Consider the following 20,129-nt stretch of genomic DNA (forward strand, 5'->3'; position numbering starts at 1 on the left):
GTCCTCGAAGCGAAGCGTCGCCAAGGGAGGTTGAACTGAACTGCTTCATCGTACATGGCCAAGCGCAGATTTTCCTCGCCAAAGTCAAGCCACTGGCCCACTCGCGTACCCTGCAGTGGAGATAGAAAACGAAGACAGTTATCTGATCCGAACTGAAGCCGTAAGATCAAAGTGCTAATTGAGACGTAGTGACTGCTCCGTAGTCAAGGGTGGGGTGCCCTAGACTCATGGCACCCCAGCAAACGTAATCGAATCATCCGGTCCGATCCCGAACGGTACATCATTCTGCGTGGGAACTTGTCCTTCCGGCGTCGTTCCTGCGCCCGTCGCCTGTCACCTGTGACATCTCCCACGCGAGCGAGCCTCCTCCGCTCGTCCTCGCGGAGCGGTATCGGAGAAGCACATGAAGAGCGGGCGGGATGGAGTACTCGTATGCGGAAGAACGATGGGAAAAAATTGAATCGCTGCGTTAAGTCGTTTGTCTACTAGCCATGCAGCATCAATGCTACGCGAGGGATTGCGCCTTGGCCATGCTGGCGTACAACCCACCCTCGGCGACCAATTCGGCGTGCGTACCGTGTGCGATCACTCTTCCGGATTCGAATACAAAGATCTTGTCCACGTGCTGAATGCTGGCCAGGCGGTGAGCGACGATCACCGTAGTGCGGCCTTTGGCGGCTTCGGCGAGTGCTGCTTGGACGTGGGCCTCGCTGTGTGCGTCTAATGCAGACGTTGGCTCGTCTAGCAACAGAACGTCCGGATCGCGGACGAGAGCCCGGGCAATTGCGAGCCTTTGCTTCTGACCTCCACTCAGTTGTGAGGAGCTGCTCGATCCGCAGTCGGTGTTGTAGCCATCTGGTAGACTCGTGATGAAGTCGTGCAGACCGCACTTCTTGCAAGCTGCGATGACTTGCTCGTCAGAAACAGTCTCGCCGGAAGGCGCCCCCAATTTCACGTTGTAAAGAACAGAGCCGGTGAAGAGATCTGGATCCTGAGATACCAGACCCATGTGGCTTCTCAGCTTTCTGACGTCCATCTCGCGGATGTTGACTCCATCGTAGAGTACGGACCCGGCGGTCGTGTCGTAGAACCGCTCGATGAGCGCTACCGTCGATGATTTGCCTGCCCCCGAGGGCCCGACGAATGCCACAGATTCGCCGGCTCCGATGGACAGATCGATCTTGTTGAGTGACGGCTGCGAGGAATTAGGGTACGTGAGCGAGACCCCATCGAATCTCAGCTTTGCAATCTTCCCATCTGATCCCACGCCGTTCACTGCTGTTTGGCTGACAAGGTCTGTGCTCACGGAGGACGTCGTCGAAGATCTCTCCTTCAGGCGCTCTAAACTGCTAGGAAGCAGGATCTGCGTCTTTGCGTCTAGCAGTGTGAAGATGCTTCTTGCGGCAGTCTTCGCTCGCGCAATCTCCGGACTCAGGCTGAAGAATTGGCCTGCCGATTGTGCAGAGAAAAGAAGTGCTGGCAGCACGATGAAAAATGCCGTGCTTGAGTATGTGCCGTTTCGGACCTGTCTCGCTCCCCTGTATTCAGTCAGTATCATGTGCAGTCAAAAATGCTTCAGTCCTACGTACCACCAATACGCCAAAGCGTAGACAAAGTATGTGATGGAAAAGCAGAACGAGAGCAGCGTGCTAGACAAGTAGATGAAAGTCTGGATCTCTCGATGCGGTTTGCGAAGGGCTTCCTCGTACTCTTCGAGCAGATGCGCTTCAAGGCAGAGAGCTGTGACCGCGCGACGATTGCGACACGATTCCGCGGCGAGTCCAGTGGCTTCACTGAAAGCTTCGCGATGCTTGTTCTCCGACGCCGTCAAGATTCGGAGTCTGGCGTAACCAGCAAGGACCATGACAGGCACGGCGGCGAGCAAGACCACGGCAATCTTCCACGCCACGACGAGTGACAATACAACGCCGCCAATCGTCGAGGTAATAATCGAGAAAATGGCACCCAGCGCCACGCCACCCAATGCGGAAAGATCGGATGGGTCCTTGGTGAAGCTTGAGAGAAGTTCCTGGGTAGAGTGTCCTGGCTCGGAGAACCATCGAATGTCGAGGTGCAATAATTTGTGCAGCATGCGAGCCTTGACGCTTCCGGTCACATGGCTCGAGGTGATTCCGAAAGCACTCCCACTCCCAACGTACGAGCCGAGCGCGATGAGGGCCAAGATGAAGAAAATCAGCGAGTAGAAATTCACGTCGCTGTAGAAGGAAGGGCTGGCAGTGCCAGTGTTGAGGACCTGTATCGTTGACCGTCAGCCAATGAAAGACGGTTCATGCATACGCAAGATACTCACGGTGATCAAGTTTCCAAACACGATGGCTTGGCCGATCATGATGCCTCCGCTGATGACGGACGCCACAAGTCCAGATGCCACGAGAATCGAGTCGGGCCTAATGATACCTCCTAGTCGTTTGGCCACCGTTAGAAGACCCATCGGTGGAAGTTCTTCTGTCTTCGAGGTCGCTGCGTTTGTGACCTTTTCTTCGCTTTTCGTCAGGTCACTGAAGCTGGACTCTTTGCGCAGGACTTCGGTCTTCTCCGGCGACTCTTCTCTGTCTTGGTCAAATGTCGTCTTCTGTGCATCCAATAAACCACGGAAGATTGTTCCCTCGCCCGACAGCTCGCGTGGTGAACCCTGCTCCACAGCTTTTCCGTCGCTCATGACAATGATATGATCTGCGTCCAGTGTCGTCGACAGTCGATGTGCGATCATGATCACGGTCGTCCCTTTCGACGCCACCTTTTTGACTGCGTCCACGACGGCCACTTCGCTTCGTGCGTCTAGTGCGCTGGTTGGCTCGTCCAGCACGAGGATCGCTGGATTCTTGATCAGCGCGCGGGCAAGGCATATCCTTTGGCGTTGACCACCCGACAACTGGAGCTCATTTCCTAGGCGTGTGTTGACGCCATTTGGTAGTTGTTCCAGGAAATCGACGTTGGCATCTTTCAATGCCTGAGTGCAGCGAGATCTCTTCTCATCCTCTGTGAGGCTCTGTCCCATGATGCCGTAGCACACATTGTCGAAGATTGTGCCCGAGAACAAGATTGTATCTTGATCCAAGACGGCGATCTGCGAGCGAAGGTAACCAGAGTCGATCTTCTGTACATCGTCGTCACCGACAAGAATGTGGCCGCTGTAGTCGTAGATGCCGAGCAACAGCGCAACCAGGGTCGATTTGCCGCCTCCAGATGTGCCTACAATTGCGGTAAACTTGCCATTGTTCAAGGTGAAGGAGACCTCGTTCAGAGTCCTGACGGTTGGCCGGGCAGGATATTGGAAAACAACGTCTTTGAATTGGATGTCTTGGCCGTGGAGTGAAGGCTTGTGGTCTGTTTTCCGGAATGTACTGGCATTGTTCGGATCATTCCTGGCATCTATGAGGTCTTGGATGGTATCCTTGGCCGATGCAGCGCGAGCAAATATCTCAAGGAAAGGAGCGAATTGGCCGACCACGAACGAGGCATCCAAGATGAGTAGGATGACGGCGTAGACTGTTCCTGCGTTGCCTCCATTCGTCCGTCGACTTCCCACATAGAATGCCAGTGCATTTGTAGCGTATGCAATAAAGTAGACCGCACCAGCCTGGAGGGCTGCAAGGATGGCCTTTTTGGCATTCGTCTTGGTCGCTGCGTTGAGAAGTTCCAGATGCCTTGCGCATAGTCCTGTAATCATGTCGAAGGCTTGCACGATTCTGACTGCACCTAGTGCACCCTCAGCAATGTCGTTGGCCTGGTCGTTCTTCTCGTTCGCAGCGCGGTTGTACTTGGCGACGAGGGGAGTGAGTACGAAAAAGCAAATCGATACGGCTGGAACGACCGAAGCAAGCAAGATGCCTGTAAGTTCTGCATCCAGCAAGAAGCCAACGACAAATGCTGCCACAAAGTAAGAGAGCGCTTGAATGAAGATGCCGACTTTTTCAGAGCAGCCTGCCTGGATAGTGTCCATCTTCTCCGTAAGCAGGCCGCTGACGTCGATGGTATGCGTGTCGAGATACGCCTGATCCAGATGAAGGAGGCATTCCAGAAGCTTTCTACGCAGCTTCACGGACACAGTCTCGGATGTCAGACCGAATCCAATACAATATATCGTCGTGACGACAAAGTATGCCACAGCCACACCGAGGAGTTGCACCAATCTGTCATGAAGGGCGGCTTCCGGTGGAGGAAACTCGTTGATGATTTGACCTGCAAAGGACGAGATGTATCAATTAGCGGAGTCTTGGAACCTCCCGTGCCCACCACGTACCGAATATATACCCAATGACTGGCAATGGGACACCAGCGGCGACAGCGAAGACGGCACTCCCGATTGCAATGGATCTGTCCAGAACGGTGTCGAGAGAGTCGTAGAGATTCAAGTACGTAGTCTTGAATGGGTTGAGTCCCAGCAGTCGACGATACACGGTCTGCAGTGGTGTCGAGACTTCGGTAGACCGAGCCTGGGGCATGCCCAGAGGCGCTGGGCCATTTGCTGGTCCAAGGGCATCGCCCTGTGAACGGCGGGATGTATGGTCATCGCCACGCCGCTCCATCGACGAAGCAGAGCGTGAGCGTCTGCGTGCCGCTTCGGCTGCTCTGTCCACCATGCTGGCAATCACGAGGAGCAAGGAAAAGCAGCATGGAAATGCAGAGAATGAAAGAAAGCCATGGACGCCGAGCGGAGATGTTCAACAGAGGAAGAGAGGCAGACTGTCGAAGGGCGACTTCGGTGTCCAGCCACGACGTGGGTTAGCACAAGAAGACGACTGGCCGTCCAGAGCATCTGGTTGTTGAGTGTGCTTCTCTGGGTCTCGGCACAAGTGCACAGTAGTGCGAGTGCGACGCTTCTTGCTCGGGAAAGCGGTGCGCACCAAAGTTTACTGTGCGGAGCAGAACGACGGACCTCTTCTGCGGATCATCGCCACTACCACTGCCGCTTTCGCTGTCGTGATTGTTCATGGCAAACTCTGCCGATCATGACCACCACGCTAGAATAAGCTCGTTGGCAGACCACAGTAGAAGCGTGAACCGCCGAACGAAGTTGAGGACCACTCTCGTCAACTTCCACTCTTGTCAACTTCCACCTTGTACGCCAGGCGCGGCTGCCAAAAATCTTCGCTGCGCATGCAAGAAGGACCTGCCCCTTCGGCAGGAGTCGCCGATGGCTCATCATCATCGCGGCTAGCACGACCTACTGCTAAGCGTGGGCAGCACCACAAGTACGAGGTACCAGAGAAGGTCACAGGAGACCAGCAAGTGGAAAAGGCTTGTAGCCTCGGGATTTGGAAGATGACGTGAAGGCTTTTCGAACGACGATCCATCAGATAAGATCTTCTCTCGCTTGTGGGTTTCGAAGGATCGAGTGGACGCTTGACGGGCCTCCTCGTAAGAATTTTCAGTCGTCAGTGGAGCCTCGCGTGCACTCCACGCTGTCGGGTTCCGGTGGAGTTCGTACGTGTTAGTGAGACGATCCTTCGGTTCTCCAGGTGTCGTGCAAACTCAGTATCTAATCTGATTGATAAGATGATCGAGTGGTGTACATATATCACTTCTTGGCGCGCCTGGTGCGGTTTGTGCTTCAGTCTTTCCGATGGAGATCTACACGCCAGAAATGGCAAGTGAAAGTCAAACACCGCTAGGCAATTTTACTCCATCCCACTCCCGAGCCATCAGCGACGACGTGATCTCGGTCAGGAGAGTCGCAAACTGCCGCAGGTGGGTGGGTCGGTGCTCAATAATGAATTCTCGTCAGAGATCGGTCGGCTTGAGCGTGGGCGGATGGACTTTGAAGACATCGTGTTGTTGCTGTTGGTTGGGCTTGCCTGAGGTTTTGCCGCGTTAGAACTATTGATGCATCATCACCTTGTTGTCCCCAGAACGCCGCCATGGTCCAGCTTTGATCCCGCGTACATTTTAATGAAGAACGTGCAGCCTTCGCGCTCGATGCAGCATCACGCCAGACACGAATATCACCGATACCCATACCGCGCTCATCGGGTCTAATCCCTGCCGACGACTCCAACATCACCTCATCCCCTCGCACGTCCCCATGGCGCCTCATCTCTCCATCTCGAACCCGAATCCTCGGCGATTACAAGGACCGAGCCTGCTCCATGAGTTGATCCCGCTCGAGAGTCAGCATGGCTCGGCGGCCATCGAGCACACAGACGCCGATGGAAATCTCACTTCACTGAGCTATGCCGAATTCCACACCAAAGCAAACGCCCTGGCCCGTCGCATCATATCTCACCTTGGACATCGCAGAAGTGATCGACTGATAATACCACTCTTGATCCCACAATCTCCAGATTTGTACATCTCGCAGCTCGCCACACTGAAAGCCGGCGGCGCTTTCTGTCCCATCGTTCTGGATGCGCCAGAAGAGCGACTTCGTTTCATTCTACAGGACATCGATGCCACCATCCTTCTGACGACCGCCGACCATAAGTCGAAACTGCTCGATCTGGAGGGTGTGCGAATTTTAGCGGTCGACCAACACTCTCCCGCTGTTGATGACGACCAGGACGACCTGGACGTCTCCATCACTCCTCAGGATGCAGCCTATATCATGTACACCAGTGGAAGCACTGGACAGCCCAAGGGAGTCATACTTTCTCACTCCGCGGCGACGCAAGCACTGCTCGCTCACGACTTGCATATTCCGAGCTTCTCACGGTTCCTACAGTTCGCCAGCCCGACCTTCGATGTCTCGGTCTTCGAAATCTTCTTTCCCTGGTTCCGAAATTGTACGCTGGTCAGCTGCGATCGACGACGCTTGCTGAACGATTTGCCCAGTGCGATCAACAATCTGAAAATCGATGCGTGCGAGCTCACACCTTCGGTTGCCAGCAGTCTACTGCAGGGTCGGGAAAGTGTCCCGTCACTCAAAGTGCTGTTGACCATCGGCGAGATGCTTAAACCGTCTGTGGTCGAGGCGTTCGGCGGAGACGATGAAACGCCTGCAATTCTACACGGCATGTATGGTCCAACAGAGGCAACGATACACTGCACTCTGCAGACCAACTTTCCGAAATCCATGTCCTGCAGTTCAATCGGCATTCCACTGGATACAGTATCAGCATTTGTGGTCAGAATACCTGCAGACGATGATGTTGCTCCATCAAACCTCGAAATTATGCCTCTGGGAGAAGAAGGCGAACTCGCCGTGGGTGGCCATCAGCTTGCTGACGGTTACCTAAATCGAGACGAAAAGACCCGGGAAGTTTTCGTTGAGCACCCGGACCACGGCCTACTGTACAGAACCGGCGACAGAGTGAGAATGTTGCCCGACGGCAAGTTGGAGTGCTTAGGACGCATATCCAGCGGTCAAGTGAAGCTGCGAGGCCAGCGCATCGAACTCGGCGAGATTGAGCATGCAGCTTCCAAGACACCTGGCTGTCGTGATGTCGCAGCGGAAGTCATTTCTGGCATACTGGTCATTTTCTGCGTTCGTGGGACCGATTCTTTGACCGATTCCTTGATTCTCGAAACCTGCCGAAAATGGCTCCCTGAGTTCATGATACCTGGCAACGTCGTGATAATACCGTCTCTCCCATATCTTGCGAGCGGAAAGTGCGACCGGAAAACATTGCGTGCCGAGTATGAAAAGTCGCAAGAAGAGGGCGAGGGCGACGATGCAGTCCTTGATGAGCAGACTGAAAAGACAATTGCGGTACTCGGTGAAGTCTTGGGGCAGGAGGTCACAGCATCGACTACTCTACCGAGCATCGGCGTTGATTCCCTATCAGCTATACGTCTTGCATCGGCACTCCGTAAGAACGGATTTCCCCAGCTCGACGCTGCTCGAATTTTGGCCGCTCGCACACCTCATGATATTGTGAAAGCGTTGAAGCGAGCTTCAGCTGAGCGAGCCACATCCGGACAGACAGGAGAATTCGACGCTTCGTACAGAGCCCGCCTGGATACTGCAGTCGAGAAGGCCTTACCAAGCATGCAAAGCGACATCGAAACAGCATTTCCTTGCACTCCAGTCCAAGTAGCAATGCTCACAGAGACCGAAAGGGACTCCCAAGCATATTGCAATTGGATAGAGCTGTTCATACCTGGCGAATGGAGTCTCCCAACTATTTCAGACGCACTGCGAAAGCTTTCAAAAGCACATCCTTTGCTGCGCTCCGGGTTCGCGCCCATCGACGGAACTACATGGAGCTTTGCAGTAGTGGTGTGGAAAAGCCTTGCGCCGGATCAATTAAGAGAGAACGCTGACCTGCGTCCGTCCTTACGCATTGGCTCATCCCAAGATTTGCTCCGCCCAATCACTTTCTCGTCAAGACTGTGCGATGGTGGTGTCCGATTACTAGTCGAGCTCCATCATGCATTGTTCGATCAGTGGGCGATGGATGTATTCCGGTCCGACCTTCTGGCAATCTTGCACAATAGGGAACGCCAACAACCCGGGTCCTTCAAGTCTGTCTCCGACTACTACATATCTTACCAAGATGATACCAAGTCTGCGGCCGTAATCGACTTTTGGCAAGATCATCTCCGAGATGTCATCCCGTCACCCATGCCTATCCTCCGCGCAGGCAGCGTTCCCGACTCTGTACAAAGAACGAGCTGGCACGACTTCACGATAATCACCGAAGATGTCAGGTCAAAGGCTGCCGCCCTCGGCTGTAGCGTACCGGCGGTCTTTCAGGCTGCCATGGCATTTCTCCTTGGCAGCTACGCTGGCACAACTGATGTCACGCTCGGATCAGTCTTCTCGGGACGTACGATACCAGTTGCGGACGTCGACTCCGTATTCGGTCCATGTCTCGCTACGCTCCCTTTCCGCATGGACTTCGGCGCTGTGGCAACATGCAAAGATCTGCTACGGGCTGTGACTGATCGGAACCGAGCGATGCAGAAGTATGTCGCCACATCGCCGACATTTATTAGAAGAGCTGCTGGCATCATGCCAGGAACCAAGCTTTTTGACAGCCTGTTCATCTGGCAAGAAAGTACCGTCACTGGAGGTCCAGATGAGATCCAAGTGCTGGACTCTTCTGAAGACCGCCTGGAATTCGGTCTCATTCTTGAGTTCGAGCCAACTCCTTCAAATGTTAAGGCGCGAGCCACATACAAAGAGAGCTTGGTCGGCGAGGACCAGATTGAAATGATGCTGCGTCAAATCGAATCGATTGCAGCGTATCTCATCGAGCAACCTACTGGTCTCGTAGATGCCCTGGGATCGTGTCTCAGTGATGAGACTCTCTCAACATACCGTCGGTACGGTGCGATCTACGACGGTGCGGTGGAAGGTCCGACTGCCACCTTCGTTCTCAGTCTGGACGGCGATGAACGCATACTATCTTGTGGTGCTTTCGGCGAGATCGCTCACAGTGATGAGCAAAACGAGAAGGACGATTCGGATGCATCCCGAGTGATCAATCACCCAAAGCATGGCCGACTTTACCGGAGTGGAGAGACAGGAAGGCTGTTGGCAGATGGCACTCTGCTCATCGCCGGAAGAGTCGACGATCTAGTGACATTCAAAGGGACCCAAGTGGACGTGGCTAAGATAAGTGCTGCAATCGCACAGCACTCGGGCGTCGTCGAATGTGCAACATTGCTCTGTGGCAAACAAAGCTCAAAGCCAACGCTTGTAAGTTTCTGGGTTCCCGCATCGCAAGGTCGTGCTTGCACGACGACAGCAACTGTCTCGAAGGCAGAACCACAGGCCATCTCATCAATTTTTGAGCAACTGGAGGACATGCTTCAGGACTACATGATTCCGGCAACGGTGGTACCAATGAGCAAGCTTCCTGAAACGCAAGAAGGCAAGCTGGACAAGCAATGCCTCCAGAGTATTTTCAACGGCCTAGGAAGCGAAGATCGGGACCAGTTCTCGCGGCCTCACAATGCATCTGGCGCTGATGAGGTGATCTCAACCCAAGAGCAGATCGTTGCAGAATTCTTGGCCGGGTATCTGGAAATCCCTGTGGCCAACATTTCCCGGCAATCATCCTTTGCCTCTCTCGGAATGACTTCACAGCATGTTCCAGAGGTAGCTAAATCCCTGGAGAAGCGACTGCACGCTCGAATCGATGTCACGATGATCACGGGCGACCGCACCATCGCGCAGCTCTGTCGCACGACCACTTCTACTGGAGACGGCCTCGAAGGGCCGGACAATGCTAGAGGGCCGAATTCTCCAGAAGAACAAGCTGTAGCTGACGCTTTGGCTGAGATCTTGGACATTCCATCGACCCGTATCTCAAGGAACTCGTCGTTCCTGTCCCTCGGACTGAACTCGCTAAACGCGATTCAGCTGGTCAGATCCCTAAAGAAGCGACTGGACATGGACATCAGTATCTCGACAATTTTGAGCCAACCCAGCATCACGCGCCTATGTCGTACAATCTCCGATGACCGAAAAGTCGCGGAAGAGCAAGAAGCAGTGAAAATCCGCGAGGTAATTGCTGGTGACTTCACAAGAGAGATTGAGGAGTCTTACGTTGCCGATGGACACACCATTGAAGCAATTCTGCCGTGCACACCATTGCAGCAAGCGATGCTTTCAGCCACCTCAAGCGCTGATGGAGGCGCATACTGTGACACTTTGAAGCTGAAGCCATTTGCAGATATGCAGAAGTTCGAGGATTGCTGGAGAGAAATGGTCAAAAGACATCCGATCTTGAGAACGTGCTTTGTCGAGACTCCTTTGGCGGCCTACCCGTTTGCGCAGGTCGTCTTGAAAGATCAGCCTTCAAGTTGGGTTCACTTTGGCAACGAGTCGAACGGCAGCCTAACAAATGGGCACGCGAACGGCGACCTCGAAGGCAACATCTCTGCTCGTGTACCGCTCCGATTCGATGCTCAGGGGTCAGATCTGTACTTGCGGATGCATCATGCACTCTACGACGGAGTGTCGGTCTCTATTCTCTTCTCGGAACTCACACGACTTTACAACGGCGAGCAACTTCCGAGTCCTGTTTCGTTTGAGCCGTTTTTGCAAGTCGTCTTGGCTCAGAATGGACCACATGCACTCAAATTTTGGTCGACGCAAATGAAAGACTTCAACCCTCAGCGATTTCCGACACATGGAGCTGACGCCCAGCAGCAAGTGGAGAAAACTATTGGACGCAAGTTGTCGGTCCGTCCTGCGGTGCTGAAGGCGTTTGGCGAGCGACACTCTTGCACCACCTCCATTATGTTCCAGGCCGCCTGGGCAAAGACCTTAGCTTGCTTACAAGATGGCACCGATGTTTGTTTCGGCAACGTAGTGAGTGGAAGGACGGTCGCTGTACCCGATGTCGAGCGCCTTGTTGCGCCGTGTTTCAACACGGTGCCGCTGCGTACAAGGATGCACGAGCTTCGCACAAACATGGACCTCATTGCACACCTGCAAAGGATCAACGTTGATACGATGCCGCATCAGCTCACTGCCGTGGGCAAGATACAAGGGCTGACGCTGGACCCATCCCGCCGCCTTTTCGAATCGATAATGCTAGTACAGCCACCCTCCATCGAGTCCGACGACGTCTTCACCGAGGAGGGCGAGATGGACATGGGAATACCGCTTGTCGTTGAAATCATACCCGGCGAGGACGATTTTAATTTAAAGGTCCATTTCCTGATCGACCGTGTCGCTGAAGCTATTATACCATCCCTCATGGACGCCTTCGAAGCCGCATTGGCGTCTTGCGTGCGCTACTCGTCTAGCTCTCTGGACCAATTTGTCGAGTTCGATTCTGCTCAAATTGCAGGCAAGCTTAAAGCACCTCTTGCGCCATCCGAGGTCAATGGCAACGACGAGAACTTGAGCAACGGCGATACTGCTGGCTCTTGGAGTTCAGCTGAGCAGACAATACGCCAAATCTTTGCCGAGTTGGCTGATGTTGACCCAGCCCGCATCTCGAAACGTACTTCGCTGTACCGTATTGGACTGGACAGTCTGAACGCTGTGCAAGTCGCATCAAAAATGCGCAGCAGCGGTATGGAGGTCGATGCTGCTGATGTAATGCAGCATCAGCATCCCGAGGCACTGGCAGCCTTCCTCGCTTCCCGGACGACTGAGCCGAAAGCTGAGGTCGGTCAAGAGTTCAATCTGGAGAACTTCGACAGCGACCACCGTCAAGGTATTATGGATAGTCTTGGCATCGCCGAGGACAGTCTCGAAGCTATTCGTCCGTGCACGGCCGCGCAGAGCGGCATGCTGTCTCAATTCATACAGTCAGCCGGCGAACACTACTTGAACCATACTGTGTACGAAGTTCCGTCTGAATACAGCTTCGAGAACATTCGCTCGGCTTGGATGACAGTGCAGCGGAAGCATCAGGTCTTGCGGATGGGCTTTGCTCAGCTCGATGAAATAGCCGTGCCATTCGCGATGGTCATATACCAACCAGGCTCGTTCCTGGAGACGAGTGTGACTTCTCCTGACCCCTGCGATCGCAGTGAAATACAGCGTCAGGCCAGCCACGAGATACTGCATGCTCTGGATGTCCCTGCTTGGCGAGTCGCGGTCATGGAACTTCAAGGGACGAGGCAAATGTGCCTATCGATGCACCATGCCCTCTACGATGCCGAGTCATTGCAAATACTACTGACAGACTTCGCTGCTGCGCTCCATTCGGCTGACGTAGGGACGGCGACGACAATTGATCAGACACTCCGCACTCAGATCGAGGGTGCAATGTATCGACAAGATGACAGCGAGGCGTTCTGGAGGTCCACTCTGCAGTCTGCTCAGTAAGTTATTCCTAAGGCCACGCCCCTGCTAGCCTTCACTGACAATGTCATAGCCTCGTCAAGTTTCCAAACTTGACTCCGAACATCATCCGAGAGAGCGGATCCTCCGTGGTGGGCATGCCTTGCAGCCTAGAGGCATCAGAGCTCAATGCATGCTGCAGCCGGAAGGGCGTCACCGTTCAGGCCATGGGCCAGACTGCGTGGGGGCGTCAACTCTCGGCATACACTGGCGAGTCAGATGTCACTTTCGGGACTGTGTTCTCTGGCATATCTGCTTCGACCGCCAACCCAGAGGCTTTCCCTTCGATTTCGACAGTCCCGGTCCAATTCAGTTCTGGTAAGCCTCTGGATGAGGCGTTGAACAACATGGTGTCGTACAATGCATCCGCTCAAAGGCATCGCTTCACGCCACTCTCTGAGATTCAGCGTTTCGCGGAATCTGCTGGAGAGCCACTCTTTGATACTGTCTTCATCTATCAGAAATCCCAGAAACGCTCGGAGGAGTCACTGGAATGGCCAGTTCTATACCAGACACTCGGGATTGACTATGTGGCTTCTCTCGAAATGGAACTAACAGGGCCCGAGGAAATATCTTTGCGACTGCACTTCGACACTCGAATCATTCCTGAAGCACATGCGCATCTCATGCTGCGGCAGTTTGACTCCATCCTGAGACACGTTGCAGGCGATGAAAGCGATAAGATCAACCTCAATCACGACTTGTTGTCCATCTCACCCCCTCGGGAACGAAACTTACCATCTCCGGCTGGCCTCCTCCATCAATTTTTGGAGCGCACCGCTGAGCAGACGCCGCACAAGCCAGCACTGGAGTTCATAACGTCTTTTGACAATGAATCGAAAGGCCGCAAGAAATGGACATACCAAGATGTTAACGATCGCAGCAATCAAGTGGCCCAATTAATCTCCCAGCACAACGTTCGACCGGGCGGAGTAGTGGCGGTATGCATGAGCAAGTCGGCAGAAGCAACATTTGCCTTCGCTGGTATCCTCAAGGCAGGCTGCGCATTCCTGGCGATGGACCCGGACCTACCACTGGCCCGCCGAAAGTTTATCATCGAAGACTCCGGTTCGCAGCTATTGTTCGTGGATCCAGGCCGATCTGATCCGGAAATGCAGAGCGTGGTCGATCAAGTAGAGCTGACGGAACAGCACATTCTGGAATACACAAGCCAAGCGCTCAGTCTTCCTCCTGCCGATTCTCAATCCACTTGTTACATTCTGTACACGAGCGGAACCACAGGCACCCCAAAGGGCTGCGAACTCACGCATGACAATGCGGTCCAAGCCATGATGGCGTTCCAGCGGCTGTTCGCTGACCACTGGACGGAGACTTCTCGATGGCTGCAATTCGCCAGCTACTGGTTCGATGTCTCAGTACTTGAGCAGTTCTGGAGCTGGAGTGTCGGCATCACGGTCGTGGGTGCGCCTCGGGATCTGGTGCTTGAAGACCTGGCTGGCTTCATTAACGGGGCAGGCATTACACATATTGATCTCACTCCATCTCTGGCTCGTCTGGTCAAGCCGGAAGAAGTGCCGACTTTGCACAACCATGTCTTCATCACAGGAGGCGAGTCGCTGAAGCAAGAGATCATTGACGCGTGGGGTCCTCTCAATACGATCTACAACGGGTATGGTCCCACTGAAGCAACCATCGGTGTGACGATGAATCCTCACATCGGTCCTGATGCAAAGCCCTCAAATATCGGCCCTCCATTCGACAATGTTGGCGCTTTTGTCTTCGCACCAGGGACAGATGAGCCTGTCCTTCGTGGCGCTGTTGGCGAGCTATGCGTATCTGGCAGGCTCGTTGGCAAGGGATACCTGAACCGACCAGACTTGACCGACAAGGCTTTCCCATATCTGGAGCGACACAAGGAACGAGTATACCGCACTGGTGATCTGGTCAGACTCCTTGCTGACGGGTCCGTCTCATTCATTGGTCGACAGGACTCGCAGGCCAAACTTCGCGGCCAGAGGTTGGAGATTGACGAGGTCGACGCCGTCATCAAGCAGTCTGCTGAAGGCATTTCTGACGTCGCTTCGCTGGTGGCAAAATCGAACGAGGGCAACCGCGAGATGCTGGTATCGTTCATTGTTGACCGAAAATCCCACCACCGCGAAACGCATCTTGTGCAATCTGACGGCAGCCGTCAACTTGTGCTTCTGGCGGACTCGGCTTGCCGCGGCCATCTACCTGGATATATGGTGCCGACTCATATCATACCGATCTCGCGGTTGCCGCTCACGGTCAACAACAAGGTCGATGCGAAAGTGTTGGTTGCACTCTTCAAGGACATGTCCAACAAAGATCTCCAAATGCTCAAGGTCCAGCAGGGTGAAAGCCGGAAAATGAGCACGGCCGAGAAACGCATTGCAAAAGTGCTCTGCAAGCTTTTGTCAGTCAATATGGATGACATTCGCCCGGACTCGAACTTGTTCTCCTTGGGCCTGTCATCCGTATCTGCAATCAACTTTGCGTCGCTTCTCAAACGGAGCGGCTTCAGCCGTGCCACTGTCGCCAGTGTCATGCAAAACACCACTGTGGACCGATTGGCGACCTCCTTGGCCAACGAGCAGGATGCGGACAAGAGCAATGTCAATGCAATCAAACAAGCCCAACTGAGTATCTCTGCCTATGGGCGGCGGCATCTTGGCTTCGTGGCCCAAGCACTATCACTCAGAGTGTCTCGCATCCAATCCCTCTACCCGTGCACGCCTCTGCAGGAAGGTCTATTGATGGAGTCGACCAAATCTTCGGACAGGCCTTACTTCAACGAGTTCTGGTTCGATGTGAGCGAACTGGATTCAGCACGGCTCGAGGGAGCTATCCGGCGAATGCATAGCCTGATCCCAATACTCCGAGTCTCTTTCGTGCGCACAGACGAAGGCTACTCGCAGGTGGTCGATGCCGAGCAGGAATGTCCATTGGAGTTCGTCACTCTTGAGCAAAAAGAAACAGATGCATTTGTTGCCAAGCGGAAAGCAGAGTGGCAATCACAAGTCGACGACCATGTCTCGAAGCCGTTCCAAGCTCTCTTGATCAAGACTGCTTCGAAAGCCTGTCTGATCTTCTTCGCGCACCATGCTCTCTACGATGGCGTCTCGTGGGAAGTCATGCTTGGAAAGCTGCAGGAGACTTACAGTACTGGTCAAGACGTCGATTGCGGCCCAAACTTCTTTGAGGCCCTTCCCTTCGGCCCTCTCTGCTCTGCGCAGTCCGATGCGAAGCTTTTTTGGAATGAACACCTCGACGGTATCGACTTCCAGCCGTTAGAAAGAAGCGCTGAAGATTCTGCTGATGGTGGTTCGTCCACTTCTGTCAGATTCGACCATGCTCAAAAGCTTGAGGCCACGCGAAGAAAGCTCGGAGTGTCCCATCAAGCTCTCTTCCAAGCAGCCTTTGCTGTTGCTTTGCACCAGTTCGCTCCACAGGTGCAGGCTTACGGCCTGGTGCTATCGGGGCGATCTATTGGTGTCGACAGAGCAGACGAGATCATCGGTCCGCTTTTCAATACTGTGCCGTTTGGCCTGAACATCCATCCAGACGACACTTGGTACCAGTACCTTCAGCGATGCCACGCTTCCAACGCAGATATGCTGCCCTTCCAGCACACTTCTTTGAGGGACATCCGCAAGCTTTCCAACAGACAGTCATCGGATCCATTGTTTGACACAGTCTTCGTCTTCCAGCAGCCTTCGGTTATCAAGTCTACGCCCAGCGGGATGACACTGAAACCAATACAGAAAGATTCACCACCAGAATTCGGCCTCGCTGTGGAGGTAGAGATGGATCCGTCGGGAGAAGCCAGCGTCACCATAGCAGCGCAAAAAGATATTGCCACCGAGGCGGCCATTACCCAGCTAGGTTGCGACTTCGATAAAGCCTTGCGCTGTATCATGGAGTCCTCCGGATCCCAAATATCGGACGCATTTAATGTGACGAGAGCGAAACACAAGCTTTCTTCCAGGAAAGCACCAGAGCCTGACACGGCGCAAAGATCTGATAGAAAATTCGTATGGACGGCAGAGGCGAGAACTGTGCAAGAGGCAATTGCGCAAGTCGCAGACTGCGATGTGGATACTGTCACCGAGCACTCGGCAATCTTCACACTCGGCCTTGACAGCATTGACGCCGTGAAGCTCGCGTCAAGACTAAAGCGTGCCGGCGTGTCACTGCCCGTCAGCAAGATCTTACAAGCCCAGACTGTTGCCAACATGATGGAAGCGATCGACTCGCACGCGGGCGAAAGCCAGACCGCAATTCAAGCCAGCCAATTGTCCGACCAAGAGAAGCAGCTTCAGAGCTTGCGAGAAGCGTTTGATTCGAGCCTTGACAACAGCGTAGAGCGCATTCTGCCGGTGCCACCAGGACAGGAGGCTTTGGTTGCAGACATGCTACGATCAGAGCTTCACCAGTACTACAATTCTGATGTCCTCAAGTTGCGAGAAGATGTGGACGAGACGAGGCTTCAGCGCGCTTGGCAGACTGTCGTGGATGCATATCCTATTCTCCGGACATCTTTTATTGAAGTGGCAAATCCAGATCTCGACGCTGTCTTCGCTCAGCTCGTGCATCGCCCGGCACCATTGGAGTTCGCCGAGTTCCGAGCCGGCCAGCTCAGCGAAATTGGGGACTATGTTGAGAAAACCAGGCGGGAGGTACTCAAATCCTACAGCCGCCGGTCACCATTACGGTTATGCATAGCTACGATATCGACAGAGCGCTACTTGGTACTTTCCTTGGCCCATGCACAATACGACGGCCACAGTCTCGGATTATTGCATCAGGACGTGTTGCAAGCATATCACCACAACTTCGAGGCTCGACCGCCTTACGACAATCTGATCAATCAGGCCTTAGATGCGACCGGACCGGCAGCTTTGGACTTCTGGCGTGGGACGCTCACCGGCGCAAGGACTGCACGTTTCTGTGACGCCTCTAATGTCGGCGAGTCAGCCGCTACTTCCCACCGAGTGGAACGCGCATCCAGCATATCGGTGGCCGATACGAGGTCTCTTTGCCAGAAACTTGGTATCTCGCTTCCAGCTCTTGCACAAGCTTCATGGGGTGCCTTGCTGGCCAACCATGTACAAGAGATGGACGTCATATTTGGCGTTGTTCTGGCCTGCAGAGACAGTGAGGAAGCTGAGAATGTCATGTTTCCGACGATGAACACCGTACCTATGCGGATGTCCCTCCACGGCTCGGGTGAAGAGATGCTTCGTGATATGCAGAACGCTATCAATCAAGCAGGACCATTTAAGAGAACACCATTACGGGCAATTCAAGCTGCCTGCGCTGGCACGGTGAGCCACCAGACTGCAGACAACGCTCTGATCGATACACTCTTCATCTATCAGCAAGGTCCTGAAGCGACAGAAGGAGACCCAGCCACGCTGTACGAGTCTGTCGATGCAAATTCCAATGTTGAATTTCCAGTCGCGGTCGAAGTTGAGGTTGTGAACGAGCAGTTCATCATTCGGGCAGCGTGCAAGAATTATGCCTTGAACGAAGAAGACGCCAAAACACTTCTTGAGCGCTACGACGACATCCTCAAGTTCTTCGCATACACCTCAGACAGAGCAATGGTAGAATTCTCGGGTAGGGAAGTCTCCATCTGCGGATTGGCACCGTTCGAGCAGAGCACAGGTCTCTCCACATCTCACTCCGTCAAAGACGAACTCACAGACTCGGAAGATGAGCCAGACGAGAATGCTTCACTTACCGGAACCATATGTAATGCCATGGCGCAGGTTTCAAGGACACCAGTGGAAGAGATCTCGTCCAATGCCACGATCGAGAGTATTGGAATAGACTCCATCTCTGCGATCAAAGTGACAGCACTGCTGCGCAAATTGGACGTCAAAATCTCCGTCAGCGATATGCTCAAAGCACAGACAGCGCGACGAATGGCAGAAGTTGCCAGAACAACATCTGATGTGCCAGTGACCAATGGAGACACGGCTTCGAAGTCTGTCGCAGGCGCCCTCGAACATCTTGACTTGGTCGCTATCCAACAGAAGGCCAACGTCCGGAATGATGACCTGGAGACGGTACTGCCTGCAACGGCCGGACAGCTGTACATGCTCGCGATGTGGCGGCGGACTAACGGTCAACTGTTCTATCCCACCTTTCGATACCATCTCAAAACAACGGTCTCGGCTGACGAACTGTCGTCGGCATGGCAAGAAATCGTGAAGCGCAACCCTACACTGCGCACGGTACTATGTTCGACCGGAGACAAGGCGATCCCTGTTGTGCAGTTCGTTCTCAGACACAATCCCCGCCCCGAAAACGACACACATCGACAGCCGCTGGTCAATGTGCGGCTGACAAGCGCCAACGATGGATACGACATCGAGCTCAAGATCCACCATGCTCTTTACGATGCGGTGTCGTTGCCGATATTGATGCAGGAGCTTCAAACCCACCTTGCCGGCCATGGTTGCGAGGACTCGACTGTCAAATTCGAGGAGTTCATCGCGCTCTCCGTCCGTCCGTCAGCTCGCCAGTCCCGTAAAGACTTCTGGACTGACTATGTCCGCGATGTCCATCCTCACCGTCTCCCACAGTCAAAGGGCATTTCGAATCGCAAAGTCGAGATCTTCAAACCCAACATCCTCAGTCCTGGCGCCGACCTCGATCGCTGTGCTCGCACGGCTCAAGTCACCGTCCAGGCCATTCTCTTCGCATCCTACGCTCGAATATACGCCCGACATGCCGTGCAAGAAGCAGCGGGTAAGGATGTTGTCCTGGGCATCTACATCGCGAATCGTGCTCACTTGCCCGACCTTGATCGCCTCACTTCACCCACTCTAAACCTCGTGCCGCTGGTCGTGCGGTCTCCACTGGAGACCGATCTGTTGTCATCCGCCAAGAAGATCGACCGAGACCTGCGACTTATCGGCGCGGTGGAAAATGCGACCGTGTCACTGGCGGACGTTCTCGACTGGTCGCATGGCGCCATCAAAATTGACTCGTTCGTCAACTTTTTGCGACTTCCAGCGAATGAGGAGGGTGTCCAATCTGAGGAAGTGCTTGTTCAGACGTCCAACGGATGGGAAGAGGGCGTAAGCCGAGTCACAGAGCCAGCGGAAGATGACAAGTCGTCCGTACCAGAGGAACTGGAAACGCTCGAGCCAGGAGAAGCATACGGTGTAAGTGCACTTTTGGTGGATGCGGTTCGGACTCGACTAATCTGTTTCAACAGCACGCTCTCGATATTGAGCTTTCGCAACAGGGAGATGCTTTGGCCATGGGGCTGTTCTGCCGAGAAGACATGGTGTCGCTAGAGGAGGGCGAGTCGTTGGTGGAGGAGTTGGCAGCGGAGATCGAAGAGATTCTGAAATGAAGTGCTCACGTACATACGGCATTGTTTTGACGGAGTTTTATTGGCAGCATGGGAATTGGCGTT

General features: G+C 54.0%; 2 protein-coding genes across 2 annotated transcripts; one reads left to right on the forward strand and one right to left on the reverse strand.

Moving 5' to 3' along the window:
- Nucleotides 1-505: 505 nt before the first annotated feature.
- Nucleotides 506-4,604, reverse strand: MYCGRDRAFT_219662 (putative ABC transporter; the record flags this gene model as incomplete). Its single annotated transcript, XM_003855730.1, has 4 exons — nt 506-1,538; nt 1,590-2,254; nt 2,312-4,203; nt 4,265-4,604. The coding sequence occupies 4 exons, from the start codon at nt 4,602-4,604 to the stop codon at nt 506-508; spliced, it is 3,930 nt and encodes a 1,309-aa protein (XP_003855778.1).
- A 1,442-nt stretch (nt 4,605-6,046) lies between these two features.
- NRPS1 (putative Non-ribosomal peptide synthetase) lies at nt 6,047-20,007 on the forward strand (the record flags this gene model as incomplete). Its single annotated transcript, XM_003854692.1, has 4 exons — nt 6,047-8,052; nt 8,167-9,940; nt 10,190-12,693; nt 12,747-20,007. The coding sequence occupies 4 exons, from the start codon at nt 6,047-6,049 to the stop codon at nt 20,005-20,007; spliced, it is 13,545 nt and encodes a 4,514-aa protein (XP_003854740.1).
- Nucleotides 20,008-20,129: the final 122 nt, after the last annotated feature.

Source organism: Zymoseptoria tritici, chromosome 2, assembly GCF_000219625.1.
Source record: "Zymoseptoria tritici IPO323 chromosome 2, whole genome shotgun sequence".
Lineage (NCBI taxonomy): Eukaryota > Fungi > Ascomycota > Dothideomycetes > Mycosphaerellales > Mycosphaerellaceae > Zymoseptoria > Zymoseptoria tritici.